The 24,300-nt window shown below is 44.0% G+C and overlaps 1 protein-coding gene across 3 annotated transcripts in view; it reads left to right on the top strand.

The window, feature by feature from the left end:
* Window positions 1–24,300, top strand: part of CTNND2 (catenin delta 2) — a 1,106,103-nt gene that overhangs the window by 981,134 nt on the left and 100,669 nt on the right. For 2 of the 3 annotated variants that reach the window (XM_086362480.1, XM_086362481.1), the window contains exons 16-17: window positions 4,864–4,938; window positions 5,977–6,127. In XM_086362480.1, the coding sequence (XP_086218606.1) occupies window positions 4,864–4,938; window positions 5,977–6,127 (226 nt within the window). The remainder of the gene's footprint in view (window positions 1–4,863; window positions 4,939–5,976; window positions 6,128–24,300) is intronic. The other variant, XM_086362482.1, reaches the window with a different exon arrangement.

The following is a 24,300-nucleotide window of genomic DNA, read 5'->3' as shown; positions in this document are numbered from 1 at the left end:
AAAGGCAGTGTATACCCGTGGAAATTTTAAAATAATTTTTTTTAAAAAAGCAGGTTAGACATTGCTGAAGAAAAGATTAATGAATTTAAATATAGCTCTGGAAACTATACAAAATGAAATGGTGAGAGAAAAAAACAAAGCTACTGATCATCCATGAGCCTCAAGTGGTCTACTATACATGCAATTAAAGTTCCCCTAGGAGAGGTGAGAGAAAGGAGAAAGAAAACAGGAAAAAAAAAATTGAAGAAATGATGGTTGAAAAATCTTCCAAATGGTTCCATATTTTTCAAGTTTAATGAAAACCACAGACTCACCAATCCAAGCCTGAGACACATGAAGAAACTATACCAAGGTGCTTCATAATCAAATGGCTCAAAATCAGTAATAAAGAGAAAATCTTAAAAGCAGCCAGAGGAAAAGACATGTTGCATACAAAGATAAGGATGACAGCTGATTTTCTACCCGCAGTAATGCCAGCGAGAAGACACTGCAGCAGCATCTTAAACCTGTTGGGCCCATTCATGTATAAAGTTGATTAGGGCTTGGTACCTCACAGGTACAACCAATCTCCATAGGAAATTCCAAGGATTCCAGAGAGCTGTAAAACTATCTGTAGAAGAAATCCTTTCTGAGCCCAGCTTAAGATCTGGGCTAGCCTGGGAGCTGCCATGGTTAATTACCCAAGCAGTGGGGACACAGAGGAATTCTAACATGGAAATTTCAGTTTGAGTGTCCCGACATGATCAGAGCTGTGATGGCCCAGGACATGAAACTCAGTATTGTGTCCTTTCAGCCCTGAGGACAAGCAACTATTCCTAAATACTACACCAAAAGTTCTGTCCCCATACAGAGAATTAAGGATGAGTGTGGCTTTCGGAGAGACTCCCAAAGAGATGTATGGTAATTTCGAACTCTGATTACACTTTTGTAGAAGTGGTTAGAACTTGCTGTCCTGTGCTCAGTCACTCAGTCATGTCTGACTTTTTTGCAACCCCGTGGACTGTAGCCCACCAGGCTCCTCTGTCCATGGAATTCTCCAGGCAAGAATACTAGAGTGGGTTGCCATTTCCTCCTCCAGAGGAATCTTCAACTTACTGGTCCTGTCTATAATTGCAGTTGCTTTGGTCCTATTGGGGCTTCCATAATAGTTCAGTTGGTAAAGAATCCACCTGCAATGCAGGAGACCCTGGTTCAATTCCTCGGTCAGGAAGATCCCCTGGAGAAGGGATAGGCTACCCACTCCAGTATTCTGGCCTGGAGAATTCCATAGACTGTATAGTCCATGGGGTCGCAAAGAGTCAACGCGACTGAGCGACTTTCACTTGGTCCTTTTTATGTAGTTCCTTTCAGTGGAGAAAATGCTGTTCTTAAATAGCACACACTTGGTACTAGAAATCAACCCAACATTTTCTTTTACCGGCTAAACATTTTTAATTTCCATCTGTGAGCCAGAAATTAGAAGACAATTGATATAAAGAGATGAATGTGACTTGGTAATTCCCTCAGGTACCTTTCAGAATAATAAATATATAAACAGAAAGTCCAAAAAAATACATGAGAGGTGCCATAATAGGAGTATATACACAAGGAGATGTATACACACAAGGCATTGTATACACACAAGGTACAAGAGCATCCCAGGGGTCACTTTTACAAGGAACATGTCAAGGATGAGCATGCATACTTCCAAGAGCACTAGTTAAAACCTAGGGCTAGAATTCAATGGTTAGAGTTCATTTTAAATACACAAGCACATCTCATTATTTAGAAGAATTTCAGCTACTGCTATAACAAAGAGACCTCCACAAATACACAAGGGCTCAAACAAGATAGGAGGTAAAAGCTACTTTCTCTGATGTAACAAGTAAAGGAAGGTATGTGAGGAGGGAAGTTCCTCTCTTTGAATTATGTCCCCCAGGCTGACAGCTCTCCTGCCATCTTTAAGGTGTCATGAAGATGTGATCATCCAAGGCTGCTCTTAGGGCCATCATCTGCTAAGCAGGAAGCAGAAAAAGACTGCAGAGTCACAGCTGGAAACGTTCTCTTTTGAAAGTCATCTTGGAGCCCTCGTTTTGCCTGATGCGATAAAAGGTGGGGGAGGGGGGAAGCACTTCATCCAAACACTTCTTGCAAACTCAGTCAAATCAAACTAGTTCTCAACTCCTTCAGGCTTACCACTTAGCTACATTTGTCAGACTTCATCTTCTCATGCCCTCTGTGGTTGGCACTAAACTTGGGGCTCTTACCAGCATATCCCTGCAGGGGATGGAGTTCGGGTATTCATTTCTGTCTAGAATAGTTTATCTCCTGTGTTTCCTCTTGCCCAGGACAAGCCTCCTTGTCCAGTTGGGTTCTTAGCTGGGATGGGGCAGTTGGTGATTGGACTATCTCTGGTCCAAGATGCTCTCCCAGCCCACAACCACCTTTCCCACTGTTGAGCTCCCTTGAGATGCAGCACACCCTCTCCTTAACCCAGGTGGTCATAGTCCAATGCCTGCCATTCCGATGCATCCCAATCAACTGGCCAACTAATCCTTCTGCAGCCTCAGGTCCTTAGCCTGGGCCATGTTTTCTCCTGAACCAGGTCCTCCTATTCCTCCTCCCCTAACTCCTCTCCTCTGCCTCCTTTTTCTCCTCTTCCCTCTCCTCCCCCTTCTCCTCTTCCCCTCCTCCTCCTCCTTCATCTCTTCTTTCTCATCCTCCCCCTCCTCTTCCTTTTCTTCCTTCTCCTTTTGAATCATCATACGTCCTCTCTTCAGCTCATGGACCGTTCCTAAAGCCACACTTTTGTCCCTTCCCTCCTCACTGGTGGGCTCAGTACATGATGCTATCATTCTGTTTGCAAAAAAATCAAGTTCTGTCCAAAGATTTCCACCTCAGTTACAATGAATTACCATAATCTTTTCTTTCTTGTTCATCTGTTTTCACGCCAGTGATGCTTCTACTTTTGTTTCACTTACAAAGCTCTTGGCAACTCATATACTTTACTAACACCCCATGGGCTTCAGTACTGTCCAAGGCAACTCACTTCTCTTTTGGAAAAACTCTATATGAGTCTCACACTTCTGTGTTCAGTGCCCCTGGGAAACATTCCCCATCTCCCAAATATTGCATCATGCCTTTCTCTTTTCACCTCTTTATTCCTTCTTATTGAGTTACACAAAGGTTCACATGTGGGTTATACATGACCTGCTCCAAGACTGCTCAGCTGCTACTTAAAAAGGATCACGATTCTGGGATGTCCCCCAGGGCCCAGTAGTTGAGACTGCCTTCCAACTCAAGGCGTGCAGGTTCGATCCCTGGTCAGGAAAGTAAGATCGCACATACCGCACGATGCGGCCAAAAGTTAAATAAATAATTGTGTTTTTAAAAAGCATCAATATCCTAAATCCTTGCATGTCAAGAAAACTTTAGAAGCTTGCAACATCTTTTGAATGAATTGTTAATAATTGATTGTGAATCATCACATGCTGAGCTAATACTGGGGATTTTCCATACCCACACAAACTCACACACAACTAAAATTTTTAAAATAAAGGCTATTTTCTATGTGTCGCTCACATAAGATCAAACCCATTGTCTTGTTTTTCCCTTTTCACTTAGAGCATATCACTGTGTACCATTTTCTCATACCAGAAAAGTATATCTAAAACCCGTGCACGTGTTGGGCCATGCGTAGCCATTTGTATTCCTCTCAAATCGGTTCTCGGCGAAGCCGAAGGATGCATCATTTTACAAACACCAAACCATCTTTCCATCCAACAGGAAGGTATATAATAACTAGGCTTCTAAAGAGGAAAAAGTAAGTTATAGGAGGCCTTTCCTGGTTTGTTTCAAACATGGCCAGATTCTCCTCTGTTGATATTGGGAAGAACGGAAGGGAGGGGAAGGACTGAGCGCAGAGGTTTAGGTGGGACGGTGAGATGATGGCGGGGCGGGAATATAGTCAGAATCACGGAGAGCAGAGTTAGAAGGGGAGGACTCGGGACCAAGGGGCACAGGAGGCCTGCGGGCAGTTGTTTAACATCTTCGTGTCCAGATCTCCTCGTCTATAAAATAAGAACAGTAGTGTCACCCTCCCAGGAGTTTGGGGATTAGAAGAGACCACAAATGGACAAGCCAGCATCTGGGGTCTAGGATGAGGTGGTTCTGGGAAAGAGGTCATCTTTGGGCCTGAGTTCAGCCTGGCTGAATTCCAAAAATATCCACCCTGGTCTCCCAAAAGGCGCAGAATATCTCCCCAGCGTTAAAATGCATTGTTGATGTAAATGCATTGTTGATGTTCATCGTACCATATGGAAACACGGACTCCATGCTCTGATTTCCGTTTTCCTTAGTTTTAGGGAAGAACCCAGCAGTGAATGGCTGCAGAAGCTCAGGGGTCTAGCCTACTCCTGGACCCGGAAATCAGAAGGCTTAGCAATAGTGGAGGGGCAGATGAAAATCATGTGTCAGCACGTCAGATTGCAGATGAAATTTCCCATGGACATGACGGAGAGTTTGAACTGGCTTCATGAAGCTCCTTTCCTTGGGAGGGATATCCCATCCTGACAGCTAAATTTCGAGAAGCGGTTTCCAAACCTTGAGATTTTTTTTTTTTTCCATGTTTAACACTTTCTGACTATCCATTCCTCTGCTTCCTGAGACTGGGGCTATGAAATAGTTAATTGCAGTCAAGAGGTGCTGTCGTGAATTCCCTCTGCTCCCCTACCCCCTCACACCTGCTGGAGTCTGAACCACAGTGTAGGGTCAGGAGAAAGTGAATGGTCCAAGTTGATGGGGATAAGAAACTATGTGAATGTGACTTCTCTAACGTAGGACAGGATGAAGTTGTGTGTTTTTTTAATCTCATATTTCATGCAGGGCTGGGCTGAGGATGTGGCAGGCATGGCATATGCCCTACGTTCACTGCCAGAGGGGGCTCCCTGCCTGCCACAGGTGAGAGCCAGCTCTGGGGTGCCTGTCCCCATGGGGAAAGGGGGGCGGGGCCCGGCGGGGAGGGTGGGGACTCTGTCCACCTTCGGTGGTCCCCAGGAGGACTCTGCCACAGAATCCAGAACCTCGAGCTATGAAGTTCGTTTTCTTAGCTCATAAATGAAGTTGCAACCGATTAAACCCTTATACTGGTTGATTTTTGTGGCACACGTTCTTCTCTGGAACACGGTACAGGAGTATAAAGTGTGTATACTCGAATGTCTAGAAAACCTGAACCTACCTGTGTTTGGTTCAATGAATCTGAATGCTTTATTGTCCTGATATGACAAATACGTTTCCATAAAAAGCCTTAGATGTGTTCTACTAAGGCCAACCACCACTAACTCAAAACAAATTGTATGCTTACCTTATAAATTAGACATTGAATTATGGCCCTGGATATAATATATTTTAATTTTTTGAATTTTATAATTTTCACACTTCGTCTTTGATGTCATATGTACCTCTCCTCGGCCATACTGTTTTCCGATTTATTTCCTCCTAATTATTCTGCAAAAAACTTAATTGACAGTAATTTCTGTAAGATCTCTCTGCCCCACTTCCAAATTCAAGTTTCTTTGTTCTTTTTTTTTAAATCACCTGTGTGCAACCATTTATCATTTTCTACTTTTTCCAGGATTTCTTTTCCTCTTCATGTCAATAACCAGCCCTTCCTGTCCCAAACCTCCATATCTTAAAGTATCAGGTATAAAGACACCACACAAATGTCTTTCTAACTCTTAGACTGAGAAAGCTGGCACCAGAGAAATGAAGCGTGATGGACTGATTAACCCTGAACCCTCTATCCTATGTTGGAGGCAAAAATAAAGTTAAAACCTTTAAATACCTGTCTAACATGCTCAACCTATTCTACAAGGAGGTCTTGATAATTCAGCCTTTTTGGCGCCTGTGGATGACAGTCTGAACACCCACAGGCGCTGTTTGCTTGGAGGGTTTCTGCCCACCCCAGCTCCTAACGCCTTGGCCTCCCCTCATTTGCAGTGGTCTGTATATATCCGAGCTGCTGTCCGGAAAGAGAAAGGCCTGCCCATCCTCGTGGAGCTGCTGCGGATCGACAATGACCGTGTGGTGTGCGCAGTGGCCACTGCGCTCCGGAACATGGCCTTGGACGTCAGGAATAAGGAGCTCATTGGTAGGTCCCCTCCGATTCACCGCGTCTCCACTTTTTTTCTTTTAAATCGAAGTATAATGCATTTCCTGTGTTTGAACCCACATGCAGAACATATATGCGCGTGCAGAAACAGAGCATGTGTCAGAGACCTTGTTTTTCCAGCTCTCCTTCTAGCGGAAATCAATGCGCTAATTTATCTTTTAGAATTTAGAGGAAAACGCGAAGCTTGTTGACATTCCTAATCCTTGCAAATTAAAAACTACCGCAGTGCTGAGCACTGGATACCGTTGTCCTGATCCTCTAAATCCTTGCCAGGCTGTTTGTATGCTTTCCATGTTGTGAACTGGAATTCTAATGGGGTGCAGGGCTCTTCTCCTCTCTGTGTTAAAATTTATCTTTACATTAGACCAGATTGGCTCTCCAGTGCTATTTTTCAAGAATCATCTGCCTTTAGTTTAGTATTCAAGAAAGGGAGGATCTTTCATTAATGAAGCATTAAAGAGATCATCCATAAGTCTATCAATTCGACAAATGTTTGCCCATGACCTCGTGTTCCAGGCCTGCTCTATGCCTAGCGTTCAGTCGTGTCCATCTCTTTGTGACCCTATGGACTGTCGCCTGTAGACAGGCTCCTCTGTCCATGGGTTCTCCAGGCAAGAATACTGGAGTGGGTTGCCATTGCCTCCTCCAGGGGATCTGCCCAACCCAGGAATCGAACCCAGGTCTCCTGCATTGCAGGTGGATTCTTTACTGCTGAGCTACAGGGGAAGCCCTCTAGGCCTCGAGATGGTATCAAAACAGAGAGAAGGCCTTGCCCTTGTGGAGTTTACATTCTTGACAGGGGCAACCAACAAAAGACACATATGAATCCCATGGTGTGGTTGAAATGTTCTGTGGGGGAAAGAGGTGCTGGGTCAGGCACGCTGTCACTGGTGAGGTTGCGATCTTTTAAAATTGAGGTGAAATTTATATAACATAAAATTAATCACTTTAAAATATACCTTTTGGATGGCATTTAGTATTTATACAGTGTTGTACAACCATCACCTGTGTCAAGTTCCAAAACATTTTTGTGACCCTGAAGAAAACTCTGTTCATGATAAGTCGCTTGAGTCGTGTCCTTGTGCGACCTTATGGACTTGTAGCCCACCAGGCTTCTCTGTCCATGGGATTCTCCAGGCAAGAATTCTGGAGTGGGTTGTCATGCCCTCCTCCAGGGGATCTTCCTGGAGTTCCAAGATGGAACTCATGTCTCTTTTGTCTTCTCCATTGGCAGGTGGGTTCTTTCCCACTAGCGCCACCTGGGAAGCCCCCAAACCCTGTACCCATTAAGTAGTCACTCCCTATTTCCCCTTCCTCCCATCCCCTGGCAGCCAGCAGTCTGCTTTTTGTTTCTTTGGATTTTCTTATTCTGGATATTTCATGTAAATGGAATCATGTAAGATGTGAGCTTTTGTATCCGGCTTCTTTCATTTAACGTCAGGGATTGTGGGTTTGAGAGGTCAAAGTCAAGGTGACAGCTGTTGCGAAGCTAACAAAGACTTGAAGCCAATGAGATGGGGCTCTGTGGTTCTTTCAGGGGAAGACTATGTAAGCTAGAGGAGCGGCCTCTGCAGACAACCCTCCAGAAGGGGATCTGGGAGCAGGCTGATGGGGGTTCAGGGTCTCTGAGGGCCTGGTGTGCCTGGTGCACAGTGGGGATGGGAGTCCAGGTTGTCCAGATTCAAGAGATGCTCTGGATCCCTCCTCCTGTAACTGGGAGGATGCTCAGGCCAAGGTTGATTGATGCCTGGAGAACTGATGAACCACCAGGACCTGCCCAGGGAGAGAGACAACCTCCCCATAGACCAATGACCTCCTGGGGTGAAAGAGATGACTCTGGCAGGGTGGTTGATCAGTGCAGCATTAAGCCTGGCAAGTTTGAATGCAGGTAGTAGGTATCAGCGGGAATCAGACAGCAGGGAGCTGAACCACGCATCGTGGCAAAGGTTCTGGTTATGCACCCTCAGGGGGTCTGGGGGAAGCAGGTGAGAGTGAGTGAAGAGGGACGACTCCATTCCTGGGGCAGTTGGAATACCAGGCATGGGTTCAAATTTCATACACAGATTATCCAGATTCCTGAGGGTGACATACTAGGCCCTTGGTGATCTGGGAACCAGCCACTTTCCACCCCACAATAGCCATCATATCCTCCAATAAAGATCAAGTGTTTGCAGGTCTCTTTCGGTTTACTGGCTAAGTCATGTCCGACTCTTTGGTGACCCCTTGGGCTGTAGCCCGCCAGGCTCCTTTGTCCATGAGATTTCCTAGGCAAAAATACTGGAGTGGGTTGCTATTTCGTTCTCCAGGGGACCCTGCTGACCCAAGGATCAAACCTGGTGTCCTGCATTGTAGGCAGATTCTTTACTGATTGAGCCACCAGGGAAGCCCTTGTGGGTCTTCTAAGCCACTTATTCATTCACAGGGACCAGGTTTCAAATCTGTGTCTAATAAATGCGGTTATTTGTTATGCTTGCAGTGCATCATCAGGCATGAAATAAGCTCACAACTTGATAGTTATACTTAGTTTGAATTTAAATGTGGGTGGTAGATGTTACGTATTTAAGCTACACCGTTAGCCCCCTGCGTATTTGCTTTCCTTTTCCTTCCTTGCTGGTTTCAGAGGAGCGAGCAGCGGCTTCCAATCACATCCTGGCGCTCCTCTGTAACCTGGAGGAAAAATCAATAGCTAATCACTGCTACTTGGATACGAATACTAGGTGTAGTGCATTTGTGTGTTTTATTTCTTTCCGTGGCTTAAAATATAACAAAGTAGGGAACTATTGATGGATTTTCTAGCTTCAAGGCGTCTCTTCTCTCCAGGAAGTCGGTTATCTAGAACTGTCTCTGAGGCAGGAACATTTGGAAGTCCATATTGCCCATGTTAAATTAAGCCTCTACTATCAAATGTCACCAGACAGGAAAGGGAGCCAGCCGTTTAAAAATAGGAGTGAAAATATCTCAGTCATAGGCTTTAAGGAATCAATATCTTTTCTCCTTGAGTAAGAAAAGCAGAATTGGACAAAATAGCACACTATTCTCTTCTGTCTGGGAGAAAGGAAACATGACCTTTGCTAACTCTTTTGCTTTAAATATTGTATCAAAGTAATGGGTTTTTATGAGACAATGCTATACAGAACTTTATCTATTGAAAAGAAAGCTGCAGTGACTTTGAACCAAGAACAAAAACAAAATTGAACTTGGACTTTTCTCTATCAGCTTAATCAAAACTTTGGGGTGTGTATGTATGCTAATGCTCTAGTCATGTCTGACACTTCGTGACGCCATGGACTGTAGCCCACCAGGCTGCTCTGTGCATGGGGCTTTCCAGGCAAGAATGCTGGAGCGGGTTGCCATGCCCTCCTCCAGAGTCTCTTCACGACCCAGGGATCAAACCTGCGTCTCTTACATCTACCTGCATTGGCAGCTGGGTTCTTTACCACCTGCGCCGCCTGGGAAGCCTCAAAGCTTCCGTGACCAGGTATTAAAGATAGTCTGAAAACTCCCAGGTAGATACCTCTGGCATGAATCTCACATCTCTGCCGGCAATAGTCTGTCCACCACGCGCACGGGAGGTCTGACAGGCATCTCAGATACAACGTCTCCAGACCTGAGTTCCTTGTCTTCTCTCCCAAGCCCAGTCCTTCCACAGGCTTCCCCGCAGTGACCTGTCCTTGCAATGGTCCTTTGATTCTGCACTCTCATACCCAATCCATCAGCAGGTCTGGCTTCCTTCTGAATTTTCCCGGAACCTGACCCTCCATGGCCACTTTCCAGGTCTCATTGCCCCCCACCCCAGTGCCACCATCTACTCTCAAAGGAGCAGCCGGAGTGGTCCTGTCAAAACCTTACTGCGTGTCTTTTCTCCTTTTAAAACCCTGCATCAGCTCCTCGTTTCTCTCAGTGTGAAGGTGAACGTCCTTGTTTGCGCAGCTCTGTATGATCCAGCTCTGTTCCCTCTCCAGCCCCACCTCCTTTCTCACTGGCCGCTGCTTCACGTGGTTCCTTCATGACCTAAGCCACGAGCCTGCCTCAGGGCCCTTGAGCATGCGGCTCCCTGCACCCCATCTCCGCTTCCTTCAGATGTCCATGTGGTTATTCCTCAGCCCCTCAGGTCTTTACTCAAGTGTTACTTTCCCAAAACAACCTTTTCTGGTGCCTCTTCTTAAAACCCTACCCCCTTTTACTGCTTTATCAATCTTCACGGCACTAATCACCCTCTGACATGGAACATATTATTTATTTATCTTGTTTCTTGTCCGTCTCCCTGCACTGGAATGTCACCTACTGAGAAGAGGAGGTTCCATCTTTTGTGTTTACTGATGTAGATCATGTACCTAGAACACCACCTGACCCATACCAGGGATTCATCAATATTTGCTGAATGAATAACTGAATTATTAATGATTTTTTCCTGTCTGGCCGTCATGTTATAGTGAACTGCAAATCAGCAAAACTTGAAGTAAGCAAAAAAATATATATTAAATAAAGAAAAAGATTTTATATTAATAAAGAAAATCATCCAAAAATCAGTTCATTGTCTACTAAGTTTGCTAGATGTATACAGACACTCATAATTTCAGAAGGAATCCAGTTGTTTCCATCATGGGGGTCCAGTTTGAATTACATCTCTTCTTAGATTGTTCTTTTAATTAAGGGTGGAGGGAGGGACAGCTACCATAACTCTGGTTAAGAAATGGTTCATCTTCCTTGGACTCCATGATACGAAAAAGTTCAAATAAACTATTGAACAATAATTACTCTACCCCATAAGCTCTATGAGGATCTGATAGAATAAATTCCACTTGATTGTGGTGTATGATCCTTTTAATGTGTTGTCAGATTTTGTTTGCTAATATTTTGCTGAGGATTTTTGCATCTATGTTCATGAGTGATATTGGTGTATAATTTTCCTTTTTTGTGGTATCTTTGGTTTTGGTAGCAGAGTGATGGTGGCCTCATAGAATGACTTTGGAAGTATTCTTTCCTCTGCAATTTTTCAGATTTTGAGAAGGATAGATGTCAGCTCTTCTCTAAATGGTTGATAGAATTTGCCTGTGAAACCATCTGGTCCTGGGCTTTTGTTTGTTGGGAATTTTTAAATCACAGATTCAATTTCAGCACTTGTGATGCTCTGTTCATATTTTCTGTTTCTTCCTGGTTCAATTTTAGGAGACTGTACCTTTTTAGAATTTTAGAATTTGTAGGTTGTACCTTTTTAGAATTTGTCCGTTTCTTCCAAGTTGTTCATTTTATTGGCATATAGTTGTTGTCATTCAGTTCCTAAGTCATGTCTGACTCTTTGTGACTCCATGGACTGCACCACGCCAGGCTTTCCTGTCCTTAACTGGCTCCTGGAGTTTTCTCAATATCCTGTCCATTGAGTTGATGATGTCATCCAACCATCTCATCCTCTGTCGCCCCCTTCTCCTCCTGCCCTCAGTCTTTCCCAGTATCAGGGTCTTTTCCAGTGGGTTGGCTCTTTGCTTCAGGTAGCCCAAGTGTTGGAGCTTCAGCTTCAATATTAGTCCTTCCAGTGAATATTCAGAGTTGATTTCCTTTAGGATTGATTGATTTGATCTCCTTGCTGTCCAAGGGACTCTTGTAGTAAATAATCTCTTATGATCTTTTGTATTTCTGTGATGTCCATTTTAACTTCTTTTTCATTTGTAATTTTATTGATTTGAGTCCTCTCCTTTTTTTTCTTGATAAGTCTGGCTGAAGGTTTATCAATTTTATCTTTTCAAATATCAGCTTTTAGTTTCATTGATCTCTTCTATTGTTTTCTTCATCTCTATGCCATTTATTTCTGCTCTGATCTTTGTGATTTCTTCTGCCAGGTTTGTGTTTTATTTATTCTTTCTCTAGTTGCTTAATGTGTAAGATTAGGTTGTTTATTTGTGATTTTTCTGATTTCCTAAGGTAAGGTAGTATTACTATCCACTTCCCTCTTAGAACTGCTTTTGCTGCATCCCGTGGGTTTTGGAGTTTTGTGCTTTCATTTTCATTTGTCTCCAGGTATTTTTTATTTCCTATTTGGTTTCTTCTAAAAAAATGATTTTTTAAAAAAGATAGTACTAAAAAGAGTGTCACATCTTCGGCCTCTCCCTGTCTTCCCATTCAGGCTGTGTCCATGGCTCTGTGGATGTCTCTGCCATCAGGTGATAAGTAGGCTTCGGGGAGATGTTTGTGTTCTTCTGAATGATGCAGTGCTGTGGTCCAGGTGACTGCACATCCACCCACTTCTTTGCAGCCTTCCAAAAATGTTAATCATCCTCCTGTGTAAAGCGTTGTTTCATCATTCAGAAAGGGTTTCTTTTTCATGGTGATAATTAGCTTTGACGAAAAGAACAAACAGTACTGTCCTGCTCTAGCACGTTTACCAAAATGCCAACGTTTCAGCACGTTAACAGTTCCTGATGAAGACGGCAGGTGTTTCTTCTGCCATCAAGCGAACAAGCAAACCTCTAACAAAACGCAAAGCTTTTCACATATGAACACTAGATAGGAAAGATACTGGGGTGGTATCACCAACTGCCTCTTATCTCTAACCACTCTTTCTGATAAATTCTTCATCCAGACCAGCCTTTGTACCATTGTCCCTGCTTATAAGGCTTTCCCTGAGCAGTTCCCTTCCCTGGCCTGTGCTTTCATCTCTGTGCATTTACCCCCCTCCCCCGCCACACACACCCCCCAGTCATCACTCAGAGCCCCAATGAAGGGAGAAATAGGGGGTAACCAAGGATGGTTGGATGGCATCAGCAACTCAATGGACATGAGTTTGTGCAAGCTTCGGAAGATGGTGAAGGACAGGGAAGCCTGGCGTGCTGCAGTCCGTGGGGTCGCAAAGAGTCGGACACGACTGAGCGACTGAACAACAGCAGAGCCACCGGGGAAGCAGATTTCCATTATATAATTTTATTTTTGTGCTGTCTTTCACGTTTTCTGCATTGCATTGCATCTCCTCCCAATGAGATAATAAGCAGGAGTCAGGTACCATATTTATTTCTATGTCCTTCCATGCCTAGCCCTTGTTGTGCTCAGTACATATTTGCTAAACTAATTCTCTGGTGGGTGAATAACATGGATTATTTATTCTGGAGAGCAGATCTGGAGGAGGTTTGGGGAATCCCACATAGAGAGAGGGCAGGGAAGAGGATGCTCTTTTCACAGCATCCAAGGAAGAGAGGAAAAAGACGGTCAGATGCTGCCAGAAATCCTGGACTCAAGTCAAAGTCATTCTGTTGCCACTTTGGAAGAGGCTTGGGTTGGGTGGGAAATAGCAATGCTTTCTGCATGTGCCCTGACAGTTCCTAAAGGTTGGAAGAACTGCTACACCGCTACAGGTGGTATTGGCAGAGCTCACAGGGCACACTCCCTTTGCTTCCCTGGGAGATGGCTGCCAGCCACCCTTTCAGGCAGGCGAGCCAGGCTGAAATGCTGGGAGTATTTTCCTGGCTGCTTCACTCCCCTCCTTGGACTGAAGAGAGGGACCTTCGCTGCTGTGTGAACCTGGCCCTTCCTTCCCCAGCTCATCTCAGTCCTGTAGTCACGTCCTCTCTGCCCTGCACGATCCTTTCCCTGTGCTCTGTCATCATCTGGAGATCGGCTCACCACATTTGGAATCATAGACGGATGCCTCCATACAATCATATGATCTGATGCATTCTTGACATCGGGCCAACCATCTTTTCACCTTAGCAACTGTCTGAGCTTCTTCTATCCAACACCTTCTCAACCCAATCCAGCCTCAAAGGGAGCACCAGACCCTGACTCTTGCCAGCATCAGGAAGGGCTATTTCCCAAGGAAGTCTGCTGGCTCCCAAACACTTCTGTCCCCCAAGAGAGACGGAGGAGAAGGGACCCCCAAATCTCCAGGGTCATGTAGCAGTGCACATGACACACTTTCCTACACTCATGAAATCACGAACAAAATAAAGGGAGTTTCTTGCCCAGGAGTTAAGTATTATTGAAGCATCAAATCTACTGCTATTTCCCTCCCCCCTCAAGGCTGTCTGATCATCCCTTTCATTCATTTTAGGGAGGGCATTCCCTTCCTAGCTTTTTTTCTTGCCCTAATCTGTTTGAAATACTAAGATAAAAGATTTTATCTCACCACTCTGATGATTCTTTGTAGACAGTGGTTGCTGATTATATTTGAAGGGCACCATAAAAATGTTGTCTTTAAGTGGAAATGAAGACAGAATAAAGAAAATGGTAATGTTGATGGAATGAGAATCACCCCTTCCCCCCAACCGCTGCCCTTGTGTCAGATCTCTACTTGGTGAGCAATGTCTTTTTTTTGGAGACATGGGAGGGAAAGAGGGTGGGGGGACCTTCATTGTATCCAAGCTGCCCTAAATGTTGTGCTGCTTTGTAAACATTCTCTTTTATTTAATGATCTCACAGCTGAAATTTCAAGGTGTATACCCACGGAATTCTAGACTTGTTAGCACTGATCTTCACCAGGTAGTCCGGTGGTAGAGAATCCGCCTGCCAGCGCAGGAGACATGGGTTCGATCCCTGGGTCAGGAAGATCCCCTGGAGAAAGAAATGGCAACCCACTCCAGTATTCTTGCCTGGAGAATCCCATGAACAGAGGAACCTGGAGGCTATAGTCCATGGGGTCGCAAAGAGTCAGACATGACTGAAGAGACAGCAGGCAGCACAATCTTCCTCCATACTTTGGGATATATTTTACCCAGTTCTTGAATCATGAGGACAGGTTGGTAGTAGTTGCTCAGTCGTGTCCTCTCTTTGCGACCACATGGACAGTAACCTGATGGGCTCCTCTGTCCATGGGATTCTCCAGGCAAGAATACTGGAGTGGATTGCCATTCCCTTCACCAGGGGATCTTCCCGACCAGGATAGATACCTAAGTCTGTGCTCCATCTCCATGAAGCTGCATTCCAGATGCTGCTTAGGAGATCATGCCTCAAAGTTTGTCTAAATTCTTTGGCCAACTCATTGGAAAACACCCTCAAGCTAGGAGACACTGAGGGCAGGAGAAGTGGGCAATAAAGCATGAGATGGTTGGATGGCATCACCGACTCAATGGCATGAGTTTGAGCAAACTCTGGGAGATGTGAAGGACAGGGAAGCCTGGCATACTGCAGTCCATAGGGTCACAAGGAGCCAGACACAACTTAGCAACTGAACAGCAGTAGGAATGAAACACGTCCTGGTCTTCATCCTCTGTGTATTCAGAGTATCACGGTGTACTCACAGCGTCTCCTAGGGCTCTTAAAAGGTATGGCACTACCTTTTAAGTACACACATGTGTGTGCTTTATTACTTTCTCATCTCATGCCATGTAGTGGCTTCCATGTAGCAGAACCCCCTGGGATGTGGGTATTTGCTCCTGGAGGGCAGACCTTTCACAGGCCACTCACCACAGCCTCATGGGCACCTTCTTTATCTGCGTTCCCAACCCTGGGAATCCCACCTGTGCCCAGGGAAAGACTCGAGTCTCTGGAAACCTCAGTGCAACCTGGGAGGCAGTGTGTTATTCTTATCACTGGGAAATGTGTAAGCTTTACTTTATTAAGTAGGTTTGAGGACATTTTTAGAGGCATACCTTCTCTGCGTTTCAAAACATGTTTCTTCAGACCCTGGCAGATGTTGTTTTAATTAAAACACATGTAATTTCAATTAGTATTTTTAAAAGAAGCCCACTTTCCCAGACAAGGTCCTTCTTCAGAGCACCCTTTGCTGACTCATTTTTAATAACTTGATTTCTGGAGCCAAGTTCTAGCAGCCAGAGAGCTGTGTGCTTTGGCCAAAACTTGGTATCTTCAGATTAAGCGCCTGTGTTAGAGCCCTCATCTCCCAAACCCCAGAGCCTAATCTCATGAATGCTGCCTCCCTTTCCAGCAAAGACTTGGGTTCTTTGTTAATTAACTTCAGACACCTGTTGGGGAATTTTGGCGGCTGTGTCTGGCAGATAAGAATTCCTTGGAAGGGCAAATGGTAAATAAATTGAAGAGCCAATGATTATTTTATTAAACAAGACTTAACGATTGGCCCCTTGGAAATATTCCCATGTGGGGAAAAGGCAAAACTGACTGAGCAATTTGCAGTTGATTCAGACTTCAGGACCTCTGCCTAAAGACCTCAAAGAAAAGAAAAAAAAAAAAAGAAACCTAACCTTACTTGGACCATTTCAGTATTTATTTTAATGCCAAACAGTTTCAGAAGAAAAACTTTGGAGGAGAGCATGCATTAGAAATGAAATGCCTCTCCCAAATACCCCAATTCTTGAGAAATAGAAAAGAGGATTTTAACAGAATCCTGTTTTTAAGTTGTATTCCTTCTGCATGTTAACTGCTATCTTTTCCCCTTACCAGAAGTGGGTGGGTGGGTGGGTGCATTTCATCATGTGGAAATAAGTTGTTATTTTTATTCAGGAATACTAAAAATAATAGATTAGAAAGTGCTTTAAAAGTTTGAAAATGAATACTCTTTTAGCCATTCTGCCTTGTGTCTGATTGTATTCGGTATCCTGGATCTCGAGGAACTGCCGAGCAGACAAAGACACATGTAACAGGGGGAGGGTGTGTGCATAGACCATACATTGAATGGACCAGTGGTTCTGACCCAGAGGACACACAAGGCAGTGAGATGAGGAGGAGGCAGGCGCTGTAGAGAGGTGAGGCGTCCAGGCCAGGAAAAAGGACAGAAGCGAGCCCCAGAAGAGGCCAGGGACCCAGAAGGCGATAACCGATTGGAGGGGCAGCTCCCCCAGCACCTGGGCATCCAGGCCAGGAGCTATAGATTTTGCCACTTGAGAAAAAGCAGGCTTTTTCTTGAGATGCTTTGAGAAGAGAAAGCCCTTCTGCCAGACTGGGATCAAAGAGCAAGAGAATCAGGCAGTTCCCAGAAGTCTCTCCTCAAAAAGTCCCAAGAGTTCTTTCAAAACGCTTAGTTGCAATTTAGAGATTCCTTCACTTAGAACCAAGAAAGTTAATGAAAATTTACCGTGTCTGAGACACACTCATTTTTTCAAACTTAAAATGAAATTCCCTGTTCAATTTTGCATACGATAACGTCTTTGAACAATGTCAGGTAAAATAGCGGCTTTGGCGTGAAATGATAAAAGACAAACGACTTGTTTCCGAAAACATGTAATATCCTTTGAATCCCACATTTTCTCATCCTGAGTATTTAATGTGGGCAACTGAACTTGAGACAGTACAGACCCGGCTGGTGCAGGCATATAGTAATGTACAAGGTGTTGATTTCATTAGGAGTCACTACTATCCCAGCATCAACCTTAGAGGGTATTCAAGGTAAATTAAAGGGTAAGAAATTCCCACGGTCCTCATTTGCAGACTTGAACAGTTTAATTTGCTCATCAGAGAGTCACAGCTATGAAATGGCATGTGGTATGAAACTTTTTAACTGAATATTAACTTCATAGACTAATAGCGCCTGGTGTTTCTGTGAGTCAGGTTCATTATAAGTGACCTTGTTACTCTTTTCTTTTGGGGGGAGGCAAGGGCGTTACTTTTTAAAAATTGAAGGATAGTTGATTTACGATACTGTGTTAGTTTCAGGTATACAACAAAGTGATTCAGTTACACATTTTTTCAGACTCTTTTTCTATTTTAAGTTATTATATTGAATATAGTTTCCTGTGCTACACAGGAGGACCTTGTTGTTTATATATTTTATATGGTAGTGTGTATCGGTTTATCCCATATTAGTGATTTATCCCTCCTCCACCCTCCCTATTGGTAACCATAGGTTGTTTTCTATATCTTGAGTCTATTTCTGTTTTATAAATAAAGTCACTTCTATTATATTTTAGATTCCTTGTGTAAGTGATACTATATAGTATTTGTCTGATTGACTTCATTTAGCACAATAGTTTCTAGGTCCATCCACGGTGATGCGGATTCTTTTTTATGACCAAGTGATATTCCACTGTATATGCGTACCACATCTTCTGTATCACCCATCTCTCTGTGGACACTTAGGTTGCTTCCGTGCCCTGGCATGTATATAGTGCTATAATGAACACTGGGGTGCATGTGTCTTTTCAGATTAGAGTTTTCATCTTTTGAGGGGTTTATGCCCAAGAATGGGATTACAGGATCATATCATAGCTCTGTTTTTAGTCTTTGGAGGCACCTCCACAGTTTACATTCCCACCAACAGTGTAAGAGGGTTCCCCTTTCTCCTCACCCTCTCCAGCATTTATTATTTGTAGAGCTTTTGATACCTACTATTCTTTTTGAGGAGTTAATATTGTGAACTATTATTCTTAATGCTTAGAGTGGGAAGATTAACCTGTCATATTCTCCTGAAAGGGCTTCCCAGGTGGTTCAGTGGCAAAAAATCTGCCTGCCAGTGCAGGAGACAAGAGTTCATCCCTAGATCGGGAAGATCCCCTGGAGAAGGCAATGGCAGCCCACTCCAGTATTCTTGCCTGGAGAATCCCATGGACAGAGAAACCAGGTGGGCTACAGTCCGTGGGGTCACAAAAGAGTCAGACACAACTTAGGAATTAAAACAACAACAACAGTTCTGACTGGTGTGAGGTGACACCCCATTGTGGTTTTGATTTTTATTTCTCTAATAATTAGTGATGTTGAGCATCATTTCCTGTGCCTGTTGGCCATCTGTATGTCTTCTTTGGAGAAACATCTATTTTGCCACCTTGTCACTCTTAAAATGTTAGAATAGAGGGTGTGTGTGAGAGATTACCCACAGGCTCTCTCACCAGCAAATCATTTTGGACCACGGGGTCTCCTGCAGGGAACAATGCCTCAACTCACTTCCTCAGACCACAGCTCCCCACGCTGTGTACCACAAATGGGTCACAGACTGTACTGAACCTTGGATGTGCTTAGGCCGCAGGAAGGTCTGAGAAGCAAACACGTAGATCTGTAGCCCCCAGCAGCAGGGCTCAGCTCTGACCCCAGGATGCGTTAGCATTTTCTGCATGCTGAGGAAACAGTTTAGAAATTCTGTCCAATACAAGCCTCCCACCTGCACAGCCCAACGTGAGACACCTGCTTTCTGTCATTCTATCTGGAACTCAGAAGTTTGAACTTTCAGCTCATCCTCCCCTTTGCTCCTCATTCTAACCCAAACCCTAGTTTTGTATTTGCCCTCATTCTTCCAGAAATGGAAAATGAACAGAAATGGATACTCTTGGGGGATGGGGGGGGCTTTCTTTTCTTTATCCTTAGGAAACCCATCAGGATGTCTTGTTGATACTTCTTCAGGGAGTTTTTTTGAATTCATTTCCCTTCATATGTACTTCCCCTTTCAATTTCAGCCTGCAGCATGGTGAGTCCAGGACATGCCCATGGTCTCTTGCCTGGATCACTATGTCGCTCTCACCCTTTCTGAGTTCCCACCATCAAATCACAGCTGCCACCTTAATCTTTGTAAAGTCCTCCAGTAAAGGAATATTCAGTGTTTCCGTGATATGAATGACACAAAGTGAACTCTGCTGCCTGATTTTATTTTTCAATAAAGCAGTTTATATTAAGGCTCCTCCAAGAGTCTCCATACTTCCTAGTCTGGACATGTCTCTCTTAATCTTACTCAAACCTCCAAAGCATGTGAAATACTCATATATCATGGTTTCTAAGAGAAAACTTTCCTCATTTTCTTCCTTTCTTTTCCTTTGGCTTTTTCTCCTCTACTCTACTTCAAGGCTCTGTTCTGGGTCAATCTTCTGTAAAGCTTATCGTATCAGTTCTTTATTTCTTAAATTGTATTTTCCAGTTCTAGAATTTCCATGTGGTTCTTTCTTATAGTTTCCATTTCTCTGCTGCATTTATTTGTTTCTGTTTTGTGGATGCATGTTGTCCATTTCCCCACTCGATACTTAGCATTTGTATAGTATTAAAACTCCTTGTCTGTTATTCTGCTATCTGGGTTGTTTGTGGATTTGCCTGTATTGACTATCCTTTCTCTTAACTTCCATATTTTCCTGCTCCTTTGCATGTCTTGTGATTTCTTAGTTATGCTAGATATTGTGTCTTAAAATAGTAGCTGCTGCTGCTGCTAAGTGGCTTCAGTCGTGTCCGACTCTGTGCGACCCCATAGACGGCAGCCCACCAGGCTCCCCCATCCCTGGGATTCTCCAGGCAAGAACGCTGGAGTGGGTTGCCATTTCCTTCTCCAATGCATGAAAGTGAAAAGTTAAAGTGAAGTCGCTCAGTCATACCCCACCAAAGCACCCCATTACTTCTACTGGTCTGCTAAGGTGGAGGGCTGAGTTAATCTAGTTAATCTAATGTGTATTTTAACCGTACCTGGGTTTTAGTTAAATTCAGCTTTTAGCACCGCATTCAAATGTTTCAAGAGCATGATCAGTATTTAAGCATCAGTTAGTTGGTTTTAGAAGCGGAGCACACACACATTCTGAACATTCTTCTGTGCATCACAGCCCAGTCGCGCGTTTCTCAGTCAGAGGAGGTGTCTGGATCTCTGCACTGTCTACACTTTTCAGACCTGAAGCAATTTTACCCTCACAGTGTGTATCCAACCCCAGTGCTTGTGGTTCCTCAGTCCACAGCCATCCTCCCAGCCGGGCTCTCTCCCCACTGTCCCTGCTCTTACCCTTCTCTTTCCACATGAGCTTTTCTGCCCCCAGTTCCCACAGTTGCCCTTTCAACACCTCCCTTTGATCCAGTCCTTACCCATCCTCTAAGACAAATTCAGGTTCCACCCCCTTTTATTTCCCTTTTTAAAAAAAAAAAAAAATTATTTTAATTGGAGGCTAATTACTTTACAGTATTGTGGTGGTTTTTGCCATACATGGACATGAATCAGTCACGGGTGTACATCTGTTCCCCATCCCGAACGCCCCTCGCACTTCCCTCCCCACCCCATCCCCCTGAGTTGTCCCAGAGCACCAGCTTTGAGTGCCCTGCTCCGTGCATCAAATTTGCACCGGTCGTCTATTCTACATATGGTAGCATACATGTTTCAGTGCTATTCTCTCAAATCAGCCCGCCCTCCCCATCTCCCACAGAGTCCAGAAGTCTGTTCTTTACATCGGTGTCTCTTTTGCTGCCTTGCATACAGAGTGAAGTAAGCCAGAAAGAGAAACACCAATACAGTATATTAACGCATATATATGGAATTTAGAAAGACAGAAATGGCGGATCCTATATGCAAGGTTCCACCCCTTTTACAAAGCTTCCTTGAGAACCCTGTGTTTAGTTTTGTGCTCTCTATGTGTTGATCAACATATTCCCCCAAATTTAGCACATAAGGAATATTGGGTACAAGACCCATATGAGCACACAGTGCTTCGGATGCAGTAGTATCATCTCACCCAAGCTGATAGCTCTTTAGGAACAGGAGAAAAAGTCTTTCTCTGTTTTCTTTTTTTTTTTTTTTTGCTTCTTTTGAAAGTCCTCACAATGCCTCGAATTCTGTGAATGTGATCACAGCCACAGAGAGGTGTCGCATCGTTCTGCTAGAAATGAGCTCCAGGGGAGCCGGGGGAGACACTTACTTATTTGCTGCTGAAAACCCCAGAACAGGGCTGTTCCAACATCTAGCAGATACTTAGGAGGTTTCATTTGAATGCACAGTAGATTGAAGTCATAATATTGTGGTTTCAATACCTAGATTCCCATTGTTATTTGTCGATTTACCTGATTATTCAATATTGGTTTGCAGTGATAACCTATAGCATAACATCTTTGACAAATGAGACCTACAAGTAAGTAAGTTAGTGGAGAAGGAAATGGTAACCCACTCCAGCATTCTTGCCTGGAGAATCCTATAGACAGAGGAGCGTGGCGGGCTCCAGTCCATGGAGTCGCAAAGAGCTGGACATGACTGAGGAACTAACACTTACTTAGCAACTCTCTTTCCTCACCTTGAACACAGCAGCAACACTACATTCCTAAATCTAGAGCTCCAAGCCTTATTTTTGCTATGTGAACCAAAGCAGAGGAAAAACACTTTTTCAGACTGATTCTTTCGTTGCAGTTGTATCCTGGAGTCACCCAAGCCCGCCCCCAGAGACGTTCAGTTATTAGCACTTATTTTTAAGCTTCCTGGGGGGTTGTAATATCTAGCCAGGGTTGAGAACTACTGCTTGAAAGCTCTGTAAGACCCATCAGAAATAAAAACAGCCTGCTAATCTGGAAAACTGTCTTCTCCTAATTTTGAAATGTTTCATAATGACTGCAGTCTAAACCTGAAGCCATTATCCTCTGAGTATTTTTCTCTGAGACATTCTCTTTCTTTGATTGCAAGAGACACAGACGTTTTTTTTCCAACAATGATTCTGATTCAAGCTTCCTCCTTACATTATTGGATGTAATGATAATGACTTTGAAATAGCTGATTTCAGTTAACATTGCCACTAAGGCGATTGATAGCTGGAGTCAAAACAAAGCATGAATTCTTGCAAATACATAGGCTTCCCAGGTGGAGCTAGTGGTAAAGAACCTGCCTGCAGGAGACCTAAGAGATGTGGGTTCGATCCCCGGGTCAGGAAGATTCCCTAGAGGAGGAAATGGCAACCTACACCAGTATTCTTGCCTGGATAATCCCATGGACACAGGATCCTGGCGGGCTACAATCCATGGGATCAAAAAGAGTTGGACAGACTGAAGTGACTTAGCACAACACATCAGCTATTTGTTGTTAGATAATCTTTCATAACATACATGTAGTTAAACAAGTCATGAGTCTCTTCAGTTTGACAAAGGATTCTAACTTAACTTTTCCATTTAATAAAGCCCCTTATGACAAAAGACTAATTGAATCATGAGGATGAGTGTAAAGAGCTGTTAAAAACATCAAATTCAAGTGTAAGGCTGACAATAGAGCTCAGGACTGAGAAGACTACAAGGACTGTCTCGGTTTTTCTGATGGTGGTAGGGTGTCCCCTTGGGACCGCCCTTCCCCACTCAGGGTGTCTGAGTTCTCCATCATTTGGGAAGCCTGCAAGTGTTGAAGGAAAAAAATGACTGCAGGGTACCAATGAGCAAGCAAAGAACAATAAATAGAAAATATACAAGTTAATACTTTGAGATATAATCCTGCCTCAAAAGCATCCTTCAAAAAATGAGAGTGTTAGCATTACCTTTCTTGAGAGCTGCTGTTTCCTGAGCTGAAGCTATTTATCACTTCCCAAATATACTCTCCTTGGCTGCTACCTTATATCTCTGCCTGATGATTTATTAAAATGTATTTTCTTTGATATGCAGAGGTGATGCTAGGCAATGTGTGCTTTAAGTTGCTTTCAAATCTGAGGTCTCTGGGGTTCAGTGTGAAGGCTGCATCAGCTAAGGGGAGAAGCTAATGGCTTCCCTTGAGGATGCCACCTTTGACCTTGATTTCTTGGCAGGATGCTAATCTACTGAACTAAGGAATGTTGGGCAATAGGGAGACCAGGGAGCAACTCCATTGGCTTCATTGCACACTCCTCATTTGACCTGATGCTGTATATCCTAGTGTTACACAGACCTTCCTCTGTGACACCTCGCTTACTCACTCCAAGAAACAATACTGCTCCCTTCTCACCAGTTCTCCCTACTTTCCCAGGCTGGGGGAGAAGAGGTAGGAGATACAAAGAGGTGGGGTGGGTGATAAATATTGACAAAGATAATTCTTGAATGAAGGTACAGCGTATTGTTTCTGAAGCATCATTATAGAGGGAAGTAGAGGAATTGTTCAGTTACCTATTTTCCATGATGAAAAGGACCACAACTAAACTAAAAACATTTGAATTAGAAAGCAGAGCACCTCTCTGGGTCAACATTTTAAAAGGTAGGCAAGTGACTGTGCTATGCTACTCAGTTGGATAGTAATGATCTGTGAGCAACAGACAATGAATGCCAGTATTCCATAATTAAGTACAATTTGCAAGGAAGCCCATCTTAAAAGGATAAGTGACCTCCTATGTGTAAACAGGATTGCATCCATGGTAATTAGACACAAATGGGAAGGACAGACTGGCTGAGTCAGGCTTTGTCTTCTTCCCATGTCTGCTTAAGGCAGCATGTCCAGCCGCCCTGCTTTTCAGCTTCCCAGCTGGCTCTCAGAGTCACCCCCAACCAGCTGAGCAGGTGGGCCCTGGGCAGGATGGAGCAGAGGATTTAGGGATTTGGAGTGAGCGTGATCCTTGGAGAGCAATATCAGGGAGGAAAACCAAAACCACAGATGA

The sequence above is a fragment of the Bos grunniens genome, chromosome 20, assembly GCF_055505025.1.
Source record: "Bos grunniens cultivar Pamir isolate PY7600 chromosome 20, Bosgru_T2T1.0, whole genome shotgun sequence".
Lineage (NCBI taxonomy): Eukaryota > Metazoa > Chordata > Mammalia > Artiodactyla > Bovidae > Bos > Bos grunniens.
This window is presented reverse-complemented; position numbering and strand designations above follow the sequence as displayed.